Raw genomic sequence first — 17,885 nt, forward strand, 5'->3', positions numbered from 1 at the left:
AGGTACTATATAAATGCTCTTTCTTTCTTCAATAACGATGTGAAGTGGAAACCATGCTAAATATGTGGTAATGAATGCACTGGCAATGACAGATTGGAGAGAGATACCAGCAAACTCTGTGAACAGGAAATCAGTATCTGGTTCGAGCTCATTTTTTTCATTATTTTCCAATCACCAGAACGCTTGATAAATTTGGTAAAAGTGCATGCAGCTCAGTTTTTGACACATCATCTGAAAGTAAGCTCAAGAAACTTCCCTAAACTCAACGATTTCTGTTTAATTCCTTCAGAAAAGCACGAAATCTCTTTGAAAAGAATGCAGCACCAATTTTACATCTTGCTGGACTTGATGTAACAGTGGTTAAGGTGAGGATTCAACAAAAAATTGGTTAAGTAAAGGTTGTGACAGAAACCCAGAATGAAGTGACACCCAGTTGTGATTTGCAGCATGAGATGCAAAGTAAATTTTATAGCATTGTAAATATAGCTGATTCACATTCTTAAGCAAATCAATCTAGGGTTTCCTAACACTATAGAATCAAGTAAATGAAAATAATGACATTTAGTTCAAGTCTTTTGATTAATCTAAAAAATAGGTATTTGTTAGACCTTGATATGTGATCAACATTTTTGCTGCTTAGAGAGAAGGCATTTTACTGTGGAATCTTGATTTGCAATGGTTAGATTAGGGTTGCGATGTTAATGAAATATTGCTGTGCCTATCTTTTTAAAATTAATTTCCGGGATGTGGGCATCGCTTGTTAAGCCAGCATTTACTGCCCATCCCTTCAGATGGTGGTGGTGAGTTACCTTCTTGAACCACTGCAGTCCTTGAGGTGTAGGTGCACCCACTGTGCTGTTCGGGAGGGAGTTCCAGGATTTTGTCCCAGCGAAGGAACGGTGATATATTTCCAAGTCTGGATGGTGAGTGACTTGGAGGGGAACCTCCAGGTTGTGGGGTTCCCAGGTATCTGCTGCTCTTGTCCTTCTAGATGGTAGTGATTGTGGGTTTGAAAGGTGCTGTCTAAGGAACCTTGGCGAGTTACTGCAGTGCATCTTGTAGATGGTACACATGGCTGCCACTGTGCGTCGGTGGTGGAGGGTTTGAATGTTTGTGGAATGGGGAGCAATCAAGCAGACTGCTTTGTCCTGGATGGTGTCGAGCTTCTCTTTTTTTATGAATTTAGATTACCCGATTATTATTTTTTTCTCCAATTTTAGCGTGGCCAATCCACCTAACCTGCACATCTTTGGGTTGTGGGGATGAAACCCACGCAGACATGGGGAGAAGGTGCAAACTCCACACGGACAGTGACCCAAGGCCGGGATTCGAACCTGGGTCCTCAGCTCCACAGTCCCAGTGCTAACCACTGTGCCACATGCCGCCCTGGTGTCGAGCTTCTTGAGTGTTGTTGGAGCTGCACTCATCCAGGCAAATGGAGAGTATTCCATTACAACTCTGATTTGTGGTGGACAGGTTTTGGAGGTTCAGGAGGTGAGTTATTCGCCGTAGGATTCCTAGCCTTTGACCTGCCCTGGTAGCCACAATAGTAATATGGCTAGTCCAGTTCAGTTTCTGATCAATGGTAACCCCAAGGATGTTGACTGTGGGGGTTCAGTAATGATAATGCCATTGAATGTCAAGGAGCGGTGGTTAGATCCTCTCTTGTAAGAGATGGTCATTGCCTAACACTTGTGTGGCACGTGTGTAGCTTGCCGGCCCAAGCCTGGATATTGTCCAGGTCTTTCTGCATTTGGACATGGACTGCTGCATTATCTGAGGAGTCGCGAAAGGTGCTGAACATTGTGCAGGTATCCACAAACATCCCCACTTCTGACCTTTTGGTAGAAGGGAGGCCATTGATGAAGCAGCTGAAGATGGTTGGGCTGAGGACACTACTCTGAGGAACTCCTGCTGTGATGTCTTGGAGCTGAGATGATTGCCTTCCAACCACCACAACCATCTTCCTTTGTGCCAGTTATGAATCCAACCAGCGGAGTGTTTTCATCCTGATTCCCATTGACTCCAGTTTAGCTAGCGCTTCATGATACAATACTCGGTCAATTGCTGCCTTGATGTCAAGGGCAGTCACACTCACCTCACCTCTGGCATTCAGCTCTTTTGTCCTGAACCAAGGCTGTAATGAGGTCAGTAGCTGAGTGACCCTGGCAGAACCCAAACTGACCGTCCGTGAGCAGGTTATTGCTGAGTAAGTGCTGTTTGATAGCACTGTTTATCATTCCTTCCATCAAAGAAAAATTACAGCCCAGGAACAGGCCCTTAGGCCCTCCAAGCCTGTGCCGATCCAGATCCTCTATCTAAAACTGTTGCCTATTTTCTAAAGATCTGTATCCCTCTGCTCCCTGCCCATTCATGTATCTGTCTAGATACATCTTAAATGATGCTATTATGCCTGCCTCTACCACCTTCGCCGGCAATACGTTCCAGGCACCCACCACCCTCTGCGTAAAGAACTTTCCACGTATATCTCCCTGAAACTTTTCCCTCTCACCTTGAACTCGTGACCTAGTAATTGAGTCCCCCACTCTGGGGAAAAAGCTTCTTGCTATCCACCCTGTCTATACCTCGCATGATTTTGTAGACCTCAATGAGGTCCCCCCTCAACCTCCGTCTTTCTAATGAAAATAATCCTAATCTACTCAACCTCTCTTCATAGCTAGCGCCCTCCATACCAGGCAACATCCTGGTGAACCTCCTCTGCACCTTCTCCAAAGCATCCACATCCTTTTGGGAATGTGGCGACCAGAACTGTACGCAGTATTCCGAATGTGGCCGAACCAAAGTCTTATACAACTGTAACATGACCTGCCAACTCTTGTACTCAATACCCCTTCCGATGAAGGAAAGCATGCCGTATGCCTTCTTGACCACTATATCGACCTGCGCAGCCACCTTCAGGGTACAATGGACTTGACCACCCAGATCTCTCTGTACATCAATTTTCACCAGGGCTTTTTCATTTACCGTATAGTTCGCTCTTGAATTCGATCTTCCAAAATGCATCACCTCGCATTTGCCCGGATTGAACTCCATCTGCCATTTCTCCAATCTATCTATATTCTGCTGTATTCTCTGACAGTCCCCTTCACTATCTGCTACTCCACCAATCTTAGTGTCATCTGCAAACTTGCTAATCAGACCACCTATACCTTCCTCCAGATCATTTATGTATATCACAAACGACAGTGGTCCCAGCACGGATCCCTGTAGAACACCACTGGTCACAGTTCTCCATTTTGAGAAATTCCCTTCCACTACTGCTCTCTGTCTCCTGTTGCCCAGCCAGTTCTTTATCCATCTAGCTAGTACACCCTGGACCCCATGAGACTTCACTTTCTCCATCAGCCTACCAAGGGGAACCTTATCAACCGCCTTGCTGAATTCCATGTATATGACATCTACAGCCCTTCCCTCATCAATCAACTTTGTCACTTCCTCAAAGAATTCTATTAAGTTGGTAAGACATGACCTTCCCTGCACAAAACCATGTTGCCTATCATTGATAAGCCCATTTTCTTCCAAATGGGAATAGATCCTATCCCACAGTATCTTCTCCAGCAGCTTCCCTACCACTGACGTCAGGCTCACTGGTCTATAATTACCTGGATTATCCCTGCTACCCTTCTTAAACAAGGGGACAACATTGGCAATTCTCCAGTCCTCCGGTACCTCACCCGTGTTCAAGGATGCTGCAAGGATATCTGTTAAGGCCCCAGCTATTTCCTCCCTCACATCCCTCAGTAACCTGGGATAGATCCCATCCGGACCTGGGGACTTGTCCACCTTAATGCCTTTTTAGAATACCCAACACATCCTCCCTCCTTATGCCGACTTGACCTAGAGTAATTAAACATCTATCCCTAACCTCAACATTCGTCATGTCCCTCTCCTCGGTGAATACCGATGCAAAGTACTCATTAAGAATCTCACCCATTTTCTCTGACTCCACGCATAACTTTCCTCCTCTGTCCTTGAGTGAGCCAACCCTTTCTCTAATTACCCTCTTGCTCCTTACATATGAATAAAAGGCTTTGGGATTTTCCTTAACCCTGTTTACTAAAGATATTTAATGACCCCTTTTAGCCCTCTTGATTCCTCGTTTCAGATTGGTCCTACATTCCCGATATTCTTTCAAAGCTTCGTCTTTCTTCAGTCGCCTAGACCTTATGTATGCTTCCTTTTTCCTCTTAGCTAGTCTCTCAATTTCACCTGTCATCCATGGTTCCCTAATCTTGCCATTTCTATCATCATTTTCACAGGGACATGTCTGTCCTGCACTCTAATCAACCTCTCTTTAAAAGCCTCCCACATATCAAATGTGGATTTACCTTCAAACAGCTGCTCCCAATCCACATTCCCAGCTCCTGCCGAATTTTGGTATAGTTGGCCTTCCCTCAATTTAGCACTCTTCCTTTAGGACCACTCTCGTCTTTGTCCATGAGTATTCTAAAACTTATGGAATTGTGATCACTATTTCCAAAGTAATCCCCTACTAAAACTTCAACCACCTGGCCGGGTTCATTCCCCAACACCAGGTCCAGTATGGCCCCTTCCCGAGTTGGACTAATTACATACTGCTCTAGAAAACCCTCCTGGATGCTCCTTACAAATTCTGCTCCATCTAGATCTCTAACACTAAGTGTATCCCAGTCAATGTTGGGAAAATTAAAATCTCCTCTCACCACCACCCTGTTGCTCCTACATCTTTCCATAATCTGTTTACATATTTGTACCTCTATCTCACGCTCGCTGTTGGGAGGTCTGTAGTACAGCCCCAACATTGTTACCGCACCCTTCCTATTTCTGAGCTCTGCCCATATCGCCTCACTGCTCGAGTCCTCCATAGTGCCCTCCTTCAGCACAGCTGTGATATCCTCTATGGCCAGTAATGCAACTCCTCCAACCCTTTTACCTCTCTATCCTGCCTGAAGCATCGATATCCTGGGATATTTAGTTGGCAATCATGCCCTTCCCACAACCAAGTCTCAGTAATAGCAATACCATCATATTCCCAGGTACTAATCCAAACCCTAAGTTCATCTGCCTTACCTACTACACTTCTCGCATTAAAACAAATGCACCTCCGACCACCAGTCCCTTTGCGTTCATCATCTGCTCCCTGCCTACTCTTCCCCTTAGTCACGCTGACTTCATGATCTAGTTCCTTTCAGGCTTTAGTTACTACCTCCTTACTGTCCATTAACCTCCTCATTTGGTTCCCATCCCCCTACCACATTAATTTAAACCCTCCCCAACAGCGTTAGCAAAAGCACCCCCAAGGACATTGGTTCCAGTCCGGCCCAGGTGTAGACCGTCCAATTTGTAGTAGTCGCACCTCCCCCAGAACCGGTCCCAATGTCCCAAAAATCTGAACCCCTCCCTCCTGCACTATCTCTCAAGCCACACATTCATCCTGCCTATTCTTTCATTTCTACTCTGACTACCACGTGGCACTGGTAGCAATCCTGAGATTACTACCTCTGAGGTCCGACTTTTTAACTTGGCTCCTAACTCCCTAAATTCTGCTTATAGGGCCTCATCCCGTTTTTTACCTATATCATTGGTGCCTATATGCACTACGACAACTGGCTGTTCACCCTCCCCCTTCAGAATGTTCTGCAGCCTATCTGAGACATCCCTGACCCATGCACCTGGGAGGCAACATACATTTGGGAGTCGCGTTTTCAACCACAGAACCGCCTATCTACTCCCCTTACAATTGAATCCCCTATGACTATAGCCCTTCCACTCTTTTTCCCGCCCTTCTGTACAGCAGAGCCAGCCACGGTGCCATGAACCTGGCTACTGCTGCCTTCCCCTGGTGAGCCATCTCCCCCAACAGTATCCAAAACGGTATACCTGTTTTGGAGGGAGATGACCGCAGGGGACACCTGCACTGCCTTCCTGCTTTTTTCTCTGCCTTTTGGTCATCCATTCCCTTTCTCCCTCAGCAATCCTAATCTGTGGTGTGACCAATTCGCTTCACGTACTATCTACGACCTCCTCAGCATCACGGGTGCTCCAAAGTGAGTCCATCCGCAGCTCCAGAGCCGTCATGCGGTCTAACGAGCTGCAGCTGGACACACTTCCCGCACGTGAAGGAGTCAGGGGCATCGGCCGCGTCCCTGAGCTCCCACATTGAGCAAGAGGAACATGACACGGGTCTGAGATCTCCTGCCATTTTTAATTTTAAGCTTAACTTAGTCCAACTATAATATCAAATAATAGATAAATGAAAAAGGGGGGAAAAAAGAAAAATTGTTACCAATCACACGATAAATAGAAATAGAAAAACCTTACCTTATCAACATACCACAGTCTTTTTTTTTTGGGTTAGAGGAGGAGGGCGGGTGGGAGACACTACACGTGTAGTGTCTTGGGTTCAGCTGCTGCCCAAATATATCGGTTCACTCACCTTCCCAGAGAGCAATTCGATCGCTCCCACTCAGCTTCTCCCTCTCGCTGCTCCTGTAAGGTAAGTTTTTAAAACGGGAAACTTACCTTCCCGACAGCCCCCTGGCTACTGCACTCACTTTGCTGATGCTGGTGAGTAGACTGATAGGCTAATTGACTGGGTTGGATTTGTCCTGTTTCTCGTGTACAGGACACACCTGGGCAATTTTCACATTGCCAGGTAGATGCCAGTATTCTAGATGTACTGGAACAGCTTGGCTAGGGGTGCGGTCTGGAGCACAGGTCTTCAGCACTATTACAGGGATATTGTCAGGGCCCATAGCCTTTGCAGTAGCCAGTGCCTTCAGCCATTTCTTGATATGAAGGGGAGTGAATAGTATTGGCTGAAGACTGACATCTGTGATACTGGGGACCTCTGGAGGAGACCGAGATGGATCATCCGACTCGGCGCTTCTGGCTGAAGATTGTTGTGAATGCCTCAGCCTTTTGCACATATTTGCTGGGCTCCTCCATCATTGAGGATGGGGATATTTGTGGAGTCTCCTCCTCCAGTGAGTTGTTTAATTGTCCACCACCATTCACGCCTGGATGTGGCAGGACTGCAGAGCTTGGATCTGATACATTTGTTGTGGAATCGCTAGATCTGTTCGAAGTCTATCCCATTTAGCTCCGTGGTAGTGCCAGACAACACGATGGAGGATATGTGAAGACTGGGCTTTGTCTCCACAAGGACTGTGCGGTGGTCACTTCTACCGATACTGTCAGGGACATTATTATAGGTGAATTACTGCAGCAGTATGGTATGAAGGAGTGGTTTCTGATTGATCCAGGGGAAAACTGATTGCACCTGTACAGTTCCTTGTACAATGTCATTGTCTATAAGAGCCAGAAAGGGTTCCACTATGTGAATATTCAAAACCAAAATACTGTGGATGTTAGAAATCTGAAATTCAAACAGAAAATGCTGAAACTCTCAGTAGATCAGGCAGCATCTATAGAGAGAAAAACAAGTTAGCATTTCTGGTAGCATGGTAGCACAGTGGTTAGCACTGCTGCATCACAGCTCCAGGGACCCGGGTTTAACTCCAGCCTCAGGTGACTGTCTGTGTGGAGTTTGCACTTTCTCCCCGTGTCTGCGTGGGTTTCCTCCAGGTGCTCCGGTTTCCTCCCACTGCCCAAAGAAGTGCAGATTAGGTGGATTGGCCGCCATGTTAAATTGCCCTTTGTGTCCAAAAAAGGTTAGGTGGAGTTATTGGGATACGGAGATGGCGTGGAGGTGTGGGATTATGTGGGATGCTCTTTCCAAGGGTGGGTGCAGACTCGATGGGCTGAATTTTTCAGATTTCTAACGTCTGCACTGTAAATTCTACATACTCGTAAGCCGGCAACAGTAATGCCCATCGCTGGATCTGTACGGGAGAGACTGTCCTGTCCTCTTTGAACAACCTCAGCAACGGTTTATGTATCGGCAATACCGTGAAAGTCTGAAAGGCAAATGCGATGGGCTGTTCTGTGCCGTTATCCATTCGGTGAGCCAAAAAATCTCCACGCTGTATGGCGAAGCGTCAGCGGTTTGGCAGGGTCAGTGCATAAGCAGGCATGAAGACGAGAGCTGTTTCTTTACCTCGAAAATGACTCCGCTGCTGATATAGGTCTATGCTGATATTTGCCATGGACCCCAGCCCCCGGATGGTACTCGACCCCTCCTGGACCACCTCGGGGAATTCGCCAGTATGGCGCCTGGCCCATCTGGGCACATTTGGCAAACCCGCTGCCAGTCGAGAGGGAAAACTTTTAGCCTATCTTGGCCCAGTAAGCTAGGGCCACCACCTCGTACCACGCTTAATGGCAAACAGACTGATTGCTGTCCGTACTCGATGGGAACCACTGAGATTCTGGCAATCGTTGACGGCTCTTCTGTATAGTTGGCTTCAATGTATCTTGCAAAGATGAGGCTTGAATCCTCGACCGGATCCGATTGTAAGTGAAGCGGCTGACGACGGAGACAGCATCTCCTGTAGCCATCTCCATCAAGATCGGGTGGCGGAGCGTGACTCGTATTGGTGCTATCTTTGGTGTAGCGATGCAATCCAGCCGTTGGCAGTCGTCAGCAGTCTCGTCCACAAAAAATGTCTGAGCCCAGGGGGGGTGGTTGTATCTGGAGGGGTGATGGGAGGGTGAGCCTCTTTCTGGCGCCTCTTACCACGGTCCTGGGAGCCTTCTGTTCCGGGTCAGGAAAAACGCCCGTTTAGCATCTTGGCCCCTCCACCCTTGCTCCAGCTCTCGGCGGTTTCGCCCCCCAGGGTCGGGGGTTGGAATCATCTGACCGAGAAGGTGTTTCTCTGCAGGCGGTTGAACACCCTAGACTGAGGACTTCCATGCCTGTAACTCCTGCATGCCTTGTGGGATAAAGCTATTTCGATTGCTCTCTTCAGGTCCAGCCATGACTTAGCTAATAGTTTTCTGAGTTGCCGTATTGAGAATGATGCAAACCAGCCTGTGCCAAATTCGCAGAACTCTGCAAGCCCGCAGGTGAGCCAAAAATTTCAGGCATGGATTGCCCCTTGACCTGGGCGGTGGTATGGAAACGGAAAGTCCAAACAATAATGGGTGGCCTGGGGTTGAAATGTTCACCCACCAATGTGACCAAGTCCGCAAATGACCGTGGGTCGGGTACATCAGGCTGTTGATCATGCTGTACGTGGCAGTCCTGTAAGCCGCGAGGTGGATGACCACCTGGAGCTCACCCCAAAGATGGCATTGGTGTGAAAAGAATATTGCATTCACATACTGTGACCAATCATCTGTACCTGCATCGAAAACCTCCCACTTTCTTATGTGTGGCATGTCTGCTGTTGGTAAGGCGGCCTCCTGAGGTCTATGAAAAGTAGGCCAAGTTCTGAGAAGATGGCGCCGGTGGCAGCTCCACTTTATCCTCATTGTCAGTGTTAGATCCAGACACAGTGACCACAAGGAAACGATAATGGAAGCAACAAAAGTTTTAATTATACAATAAGCTACGATATACAATTCTCATTCATTCTCAAACTAGTGGCCCGATGGCCGGATTTCCTCGGGATCCCTCATATTCCTAGCCTTTCATAACTTTCCATGGCGAGGGATACTGAATTACCTCCCGATTTGCGCTTCCAGGGGGGGTCGTAAATTGGTAGCAATTCTCTGATGGGAGGGAACATAATCGCCCAAAGGGAGAATCTCACCCATAGTCTTAGTTCTAATGCAAGAAACTGCAAAAACACATATCTCGTTACGAACACTCATCAATATTCAACGCAACTCTACCTGAATCCAGAGTGGATCAGTTGTTGGGGCAGTTGGACCAAAAGCTGTCTGCTTTACGATTTCCAACTCCTTGATAACTGGAGAAACATTGAACGGGTTCTCAGTACTTTTTGTACAATGTCTCTGATGTTCTGAAAAGAATCTGGAGCAGTTATGCCTTCCTAAATCAGATTACATCATTCTTTAGCAGCAATGGGCGTTGCCTCTTTTATTAACTCTTCCTCTTGGGTGTGTCATTATTCTCTTATTTATTTGTTAAAATACTGTGAGCCAGTATATGGTTGTCATGTCCTAAAATATGCTGTTAATATATTTCCTATTTTTTTCCAATTGTTTTTATTTCTAAAGAAGTGATTTAAAACTTTTTATCGAAGTATAGATTTTTTACAGTCTGTTTTTCTAATTTGCTACGGTAAGACTTTAAGAATAACTCCTGAGTAAAAAAGGACAGATGATGCCATCATAAAAGCTTTAAGATTCCTTTGAAAATGACTTTCAAGCTTTTTTTAAATCTTTGCTTAGTGTGAAGAGAATTTGAAAGGCCCCAGTGTTATTTTGTGCGTGCTGCAGCTGAGGTCTGTTCAACACCTGTTGAAATCAAAGCGTCAGCAAGTGCTGGCCATGTATATAATTCAAGTAGAAATGACTATACTTGAATATGTTTCCGCTTTCTCAATTCTAAAGTATAATCCAAATACGTATGAATTCTATTGATTCATATATTTCCTTGTCACCTTCAATCCCTTAGTGCACTCTCTCTGGACTAGTATCTTCAATCCCTGAGTGTGAATTTATCTGAACTCATTTTTGGGAGGCGTAGAAGTTTTATGAAGTACGGGTTGGTATGTTCAATGCAGTGGGACCTGGCCAGGCTCCTCTGAGGAAATTGGCCAAAGAGAAAAGGAAAATGATTTATGATAATGGCCTTGTGTGCTGCCACCATATATATAGCTTTTAGTTGAAGGAGTGACCTATTTTGTTGTCATTGAATGAATGCGAGAACAGGATAAAAAGACTTTCATAAACATTTGCTGATGGTTATCATAGAATTTCTACCGGTGCAGAAGGAGACCCATTGAGTCTGCACTAACCTCTGAAAGAGTACTCTACCTAGGCCCACTTCCCCTTGTGAGAAACACCGCTCACCTGTTAATAATTTACACTTAGTCAAATTCTGAAGAAGTATTTATTATCGATCTTGCAAGAGCGGGTGCCTCCAGTAAGCAATAGCAGACACAAAGAATTCACACAGCATCACTTTGTTATATACAATCCATGAAAATACAATCCGTGGGAAACAATCCGTGAGAAACACATCCCACACACAATAGACAGGGCAGTTCCCTTATTAGTGATCCCTTATTTGGTCTCTCCCTTGCATAGTGATTTCTATCCGCTCCTGGTACATACTTGGACCCGCAGTTAAAGATAAGAATGAGGCCCCCTACTTGCATCTGCTATCTCCCCCTTGCTTAGCAAGTTCTGTTATTGTACATCCTGTTCTTCCCCGAAGGTCATCCTGGTACATCGTTATAATAATTTGCTCACTATAGCTTACTCAGAACTTGACATGTTAATTTTCCCATTATGCTTCATTGTTGACATCTTAATTGTGAACCAGAGTATATACATGTAAAAACAACACAGAATGTTCATTTCTCACAAATCCCCATTTTTTTCTTTTTACTGTTGTTGCTTTTTACACTTCGTAGCCTCTTCTAACCTACCCCAAAATTGTCAAACATCCTCTCAACTTCCCTTTCTATGGGGCCGTCCTCTCCTTCAGGCTCCCCACTTTCTAGTAGGCAAATTGTATCCTGGCCTCCTTTACCCAGGGGTAATGGCATCTGCTTGGTCAAGGCTGTTTCGATGAGCCTCTGCACCAAGCCTCTTACGCACGGGATGATGCAACAGCCTATTGCCGCCAATGCTCCTATCACCACGATGATGGAGGTGAGGATGGATACAATTAACCCTTTCCATTTCCCAAACATTGATTCAAGCCATCCAGTCATGGATGTGTCTGCCCTGAGTTGTCTGCCATTACCACAGCCAGAGTGGTTAACCCTTGTAGCGCACGGGTAATCGATCCGTCGGGTGCCGTATTGTTGGGGATAAACGTGCAACACTGTCCTTTGAGCATAACGCATACAACACCTTTCTCTGCCAAAATCATATCCAGAGCCAATCTATTCTCCCAGGCCATTCTACTGGTTGCATCCAGTTGTTCTGCTATGCCCTTCACGGCATCCCTGGTATAATTGATGAACCTCTGTTGATTATAGTATATATAGTTTATCCAATCCACATTCTTATTGATCGTAACCCACCAGAAGAGGGACTCGAACTCAGCTGCAATCTGATTTCGGGCTTTGAACTCATCTGGTACTCCTCTAGGAATGCCAACCGAGTCCAGGTAAATCCTGTCATCAAATGAGGTGGGTATGCCCCGTTTAGATCGTCCCCCTTTTACACTCCCCCTCTCCTCTTGTCTTTCATAGGCTATACTGAACGGAATGGCGAGCTGAACTAATGCGCATGTCCCTTTCCATTGGGGGGGTAGAGTGGGTCTTAGAATCTTTCCTCCGCAATACCACCATAAATCTGCACGTGGTATTTTTAGTGATGAGTAATTGCCCTGGGTGGTCACGTTCTTAGTCTCAATACAAGTCTTGAGTTCTCCCATATCTTTACTTAGCCCCGTATCAGAACAACTTATACACGATTTGTGATGCGTCACGGTAACCAAGAAGGAGGGAGGGTTTGCTGATAGTTTCTTATTAACAGGAGGCAACATCAGAGATAGGGCAGTGCAGGCCTTGTTGCCCCAGGCTGTCGCATCTTGGTACAAGGCCATCATGCATTCCATACTCCCTCTATTGTCTGCCCACCCCAGTGGAAAGGGCTCCATATGGGCCTGTGGTCTACCTGATGCGCAAGCATAACAATTGTCTTTCTTCAGCGTCTGGGCCGAATACCTCACCCACTCAATCCACGCATTCTGTTCCTCATAGCCGGTCTCTATCTCAAAGGCTTGCTCTAAATCTTTTACTTCAATTATTTTGACTCCCTGTTCTGTCTCCGCCTTGTCGTCCCTAGTTTCATTAGTGGGAGTTGCTCCCTGGTCTAATGAGATACGGAAGCAGCATTCAGTCTTGCCATTTCTCATGTTTACCCCGAATATCTTGTGTCTAAGTGAACAAACCCTATTGCCTGTCTCAACCCAGGCCGTGTGTTTTACGGTGATGTATGCGGGGTGACAAGTTTCAGCCTTGCACGTTGAGGGGGAATTTCCATTAATCTGGTGAATGGATACGACCGGTGGTGCCCCTCTGGGAATTGGCAGAACCTTTTCAGCCAACCCTCCCTCTCCGTAATCATCCCCCCTCGGTAATAATGAAGAGAATCTACCCTAAACTCCTTTCCCTTCCCCGCTGACTCGCAGTCTGAGGGTGCACAGATCAGTCCGTATTACCTGAGGGTACCGACTTTCTGGGATTGTCAATGTAATCATATGACCGATTCCGAACTCCCGCATCATATTATTATACATTACATAGTCCATTTTAGCTGTAGTTTCGACATATTATTGAACAGTTCAGGATTTAGTGTCTTTTCAATCTTATCTTAAATGGTTCCTCAGTGGCCTCCACATACCATTGTTCCTGTTCAGGCGGTGATTTAACGGGACCCTTCGTTCTGCTGTAATGAGTCCAACCTTTTTCCACGGTTCGTATGGCAGTCTCTGTGGTTAACAAAACCAGGAACGGTCCGTCCAAAGTGGGTTGAAGCTTGGTTTCTTTCCACGATTTCACCAGTACCCAATCTCCTGGTTTAAATTTGTGGACTGCGAATTCATGGGGAGGTGTCTGTGCTAGCAGTCCTTGTCTCCTGAGGAATGATAATGAGGAACAGTGCCAGTATATATTTCTTTACATAGATATCTTTACATTCTGCAATGGGCAATTCCCGCATTGTTCCAAGGTATGGCAATTCGAACAACATTTCATATGGGGACAACCCCAAATCTTTTCTTGGAGCCGTTCGGATTCTTAGAAGGGCTATCAGTAAGCATTTTGTCCAAGGAAGCCTAGTTTCTAGTATTATTTTTGACAAATGATTTTCAAGGGTTTGATTCATCCTTTCCACCCCTCCCGATGAGGGGGGGTGCCAAGGAGTGTGGAAGCCCCAATTTATCTCCAAACTTCTAGTAGTGCCTTCTTTAATAGAATCGACGAATTCATCTACAGAAAACCTATATGTTTAATAAGTTATTGTGTTTGATATTTTAAAATAAATGTTTAGAATTAGCCTGGAAATCAAAACTTCAAACCATGTGGAAGCTGGTCTTAAAAACAAAACAAAACAACTTTGATTAAAAAGAACAGATCGTTCAAGGACATCTGATAACGGGAATTTGGCAGCAATCCAACCCTTCCAATCGATGAATTTGAGCTGAAATACTATTATTGAAATGTTACTGAATCAGTAGTATCAAATTTGATTAATTTATTAATTATAATAATTATTTTGAAATGCCTGGTTGTTGGGCCCCTGCGGTTGGCAGGGTTGTATGCTATATTGGGAACTTGCCGGACGGGGAACTGACACTGCGGTTGATAAGACCTTAGAGGTAAAGTGACTTCCCCTGTCCGAGTCTATATTTTCTACCAACCCGTATCGGGGAACTATTTGCTCCCGAATGGTTGTAGGGTAAGCTTATTTCAGCCTTCCCACGGGTGATAGTTCAGTATTTGCAGCCTTCTCTGTAACAAACTGTCTCTCTCTCTCTCTCTCTCTCTCTGTATTGAAACAGTGACTCCAGGCATGTTGCAGCCTTCTCTGTCTCTCTCTCTCTCTCTCTGTTCTCTGTATCTCTGTCTCTCTCTGTCTCTTTCTCTCTCTGTATCTCTATCTGTCTCTCTGCCTCTCGCTCTGTCGCTCTCTCAGTCTCTGTATCTCTCTCTGCCTGCCTCTCTCTCTCTCTCTGTCTCTCTCTGTCTCTCTCTCTCTCTCTGTATCTCTCTCTCTCTCTGTATCTCTCTGTCTCTTTCTCTCTCTGTATCTCTCTGTCTGTCTCTCTCTGACTCTCTCTCTGACTCTCTGTGTCTCTCTCTGTCTCTCTCTGTATCTCTCTCAGTCTCTGTATCGCTCTCTCTCTGCCTGTCTCTCTCTCTCTCTCTCTCTCTCTCTGTATCTCTTTGTCTCTCTCTCTCTCTGTTCTCTGTAACTCTCTCTCTCTGTCTCTTTCTCTCTCTGTATCTCTCTGTCTGTCTCTCTCTGTATCTCTCTCTCTCTGTCTGGTTCGCTTCCCCCTGTCGGGTGTTTATTCTCCCACAGTCCCATGCCTGCTCTTCTAATCATACCCCTTTCTTCCCCCGTGAATAGGATACTCATAATGGACATTAATTCGGTCCATGTGTATACATTAGGACCTAAGAACTGATTGAATTGTTCCGCCAGTCCTAAGGGGTCTTCCATTAACGTACATAGATATCTTTTTTTTTGAATGCTCTAACTTCTGAATTTAAAGGAGAATTTACAAATCCTACTTCTCCCTCTCCAATAGGGACTTCCCGAAGGAGGTTCATTTTTGTTATTTCTGGTTCCTTTCCCTGTCCTTTCGTGGATCTTAATATCATTTGACTCTCTCCTTCTTTTTCAGGGACTTTCTCTGATTTGCCTTTATTCATTTGTTGGTCATTTGGCGAGTCCTTGTCGTTTGACTTATTCTTATAAGGAGGTGGCAAATTATCTAGGACGTCCCATTGTTTAAGAGGGGCGGTGGGAACGTCTTCGCCCTGTGGGATTAATGGATATATTCGGGTGGCGTTCCTGCTAGGAAGCCAACAACTCGCGTAGCTTACTTCTTTATCGGAACAGGGTTTTTTATCATTGACATATATATTCAAAATTTGGCACACCCAATCTTCGTCCGAACCGTATTTCGGCCAAAAGACTGAGGGTTTACGGATTGCTTCTTTTATCCATGTGAAGCAACAAAATTTTATCATTGTTTTCCTGTCCTTATTTTTTTGTACGTGGCTCTCAAAATCCCAATTCACTAACATCCGACCCACTGGACTTTCTGGTGGGATATTCTTAGGGATTCTCTTATCAGCGCCGTCTCCTTGTTTCGAGTTTTTACTTCCCATTGTAATGTACTCAACTTTCACTTATTTCTAAGTAAAGTGTCTAGTTATGACCGGTCCGTCAAAACAATCACAATCCTGAAAGTACTTATATCATCAATCCGCCCATACACTTTTACGGATGTCTAGATATAAACTCCAGAGTCCTTATATCATCAATCCGCCCTTGCGGATGTTTAGATACGAACCCAAGTCAACAAGGTAGTACTTAAAAGTCGTTTTTCTTACCTTGCTCCGTGCACAGAGTTGCCTGACTTTCACTTTCACGGTGTGCCTGCCACTATAATCCGTTATTTACTTCTTCAGAATGATTACCCTAGGAACGTGTTCAGTTGACCGTGGGTAACTACTCAAGATGAAGTACGAGACCGTTTAAATAACAGGACGCGTCTTCTCGGTTCCTCTTGAGCCGCCCCCCTCGATCAAAACTATCCCGGCCACGAGCCCCCAATTGTGAGAAACACCGCTCACTTGATAATAATTTACACTTAGTCAAATTCTGAAGAAGTATTTATTATCGATCTTGCAAGAGCGGGTGCCTCCAGTAAGCAATAGCAGACACAAAGAATTCACACAGCATCACTTTGTTAGATACAATCCATGAAAATACAATCCGTGGGAAACAATCCGTGAGAGACATATCCCACACACTATAGACAGGGCAGTTCCCTTATTAGTGATCCCTTATTTGGTCTCTCCCTTGCATAGTGATTTCTATCCGCTCCTGGTACATACTTGGACCCGCAGTTAAAGATAAGAATGAGGCTCCCTGCTTGCACCTGCTATCTCCCCCTTGCTTAGCAAGTTCTGTTATTGTACATCCTGTTCTTCCCCGAAGGTCATCCTGGTACATCGTTATAATAATTTGCTCACTATAGCTTACTCAGAACTTGACATGTTAATTTTCCCATCATGCTTCATTGTTGACATCTTAATTGTGAACCAGAGTATATACATGTAAAAACAACACAGAATGTTCATTTCTCACACCCTCCCTATCCCTGTAATCCCACATAACCTCCACATCTTTGGACACTAAGGGGCAAATTTCATTTAGCATGGCCAATCTACATAACCTGCACATCTTTGGACTGTGGGAGGAAACCCGAGCACCCGGAGAAAACCCACGCAGTCACCGGGAGAAAGTACAAACTTCACAACAGTTACCCAAGGCCGGAATTGAACCTGGGTCCCTGGCACTGAGAGGTAGAAATGCTAACCACCATGCCACCCTGACATTATCTGATAAAATTAATTGGTTCAATAACATGGTATTTTTACCTTTAGACTTTCTCCTTTATTTCTACTCAGTTACAGACAAAACATGACTTAAGTAGCAACAGAACATGATGGTATGGTCTAGTGGGCAAAATCAGCAAACATTGGGCAGAAATAGCAATAAACCAGGTGTTGTTACAAAGTACATCTGCTTCCTTAATCGATCCACCCTTGTTTCCTCCCTCTATGTTTCCAGGAAATCCATATGGTTAGTCATCCCGTGAAATAAATAGTTGGATTCAACATTGTAAATTTAACCCTCGAAATAAATTCACTAACCTATGCTAAAACTTAACTTCGCCCCAAAATCTAAAGCCAGTTTCACTTTAACACCATCCCAGGATTTTATTTGAGACGGTAAGGCAGTCAGCAAAATGGGAGAGTTTGACACCAAAAACACTGACTGAAGACTGGCAGCAACTTGACAAGAGTTTAAAAATATAAATTAGCCTTTCTCTGATCTGGTAGCACATTTGAATATGTCTGAACATTTCCTGATTAATGAAAAAGACTAACTTGGAAGTAAGGTGAGATTTCAAGAGCTAGTGTTGTACGTATTGTTAACCTCTGCAAGTGACTAAACAGAAAGTGACACATTTTCTTCCATGGTTTACAAATTCCACCTGTAACACATGGTTACAAGGTGCATCCTTTCACGTTCTGTTTTCTGTGTTTTTTTTCTTGTTATCCTCATCAGTCTCACTGAGGTCTTTCACC

General features: G+C 45.0%; 1 protein-coding gene across 2 annotated transcripts in view; it reads left to right on the forward strand.

The window, feature by feature from the left end:
* The window catches only part of agk (acylglycerol kinase), a 71,421-nt gene that overhangs the window by 23,491 nt on the left and 30,045 nt on the right, over nucleotides 1-17,885 (forward strand). For both annotated transcript variants that reach the window (XM_072484660.1, XM_072484659.1), the window contains exon 4: nucleotides 290-365. In XM_072484660.1, the coding sequence (XP_072340761.1) occupies nucleotides 290-365 (76 nt within the window). The remainder of the gene's footprint in view (nucleotides 1-289; nucleotides 366-17,885) is intronic.

This window comes from Scyliorhinus torazame, chromosome 19 (assembly GCF_047496885.1).
Source record: "Scyliorhinus torazame isolate Kashiwa2021f chromosome 19, sScyTor2.1, whole genome shotgun sequence".
NCBI lineage: Eukaryota > Metazoa > Chordata > Chondrichthyes > Carcharhiniformes > Scyliorhinidae > Scyliorhinus > Scyliorhinus torazame.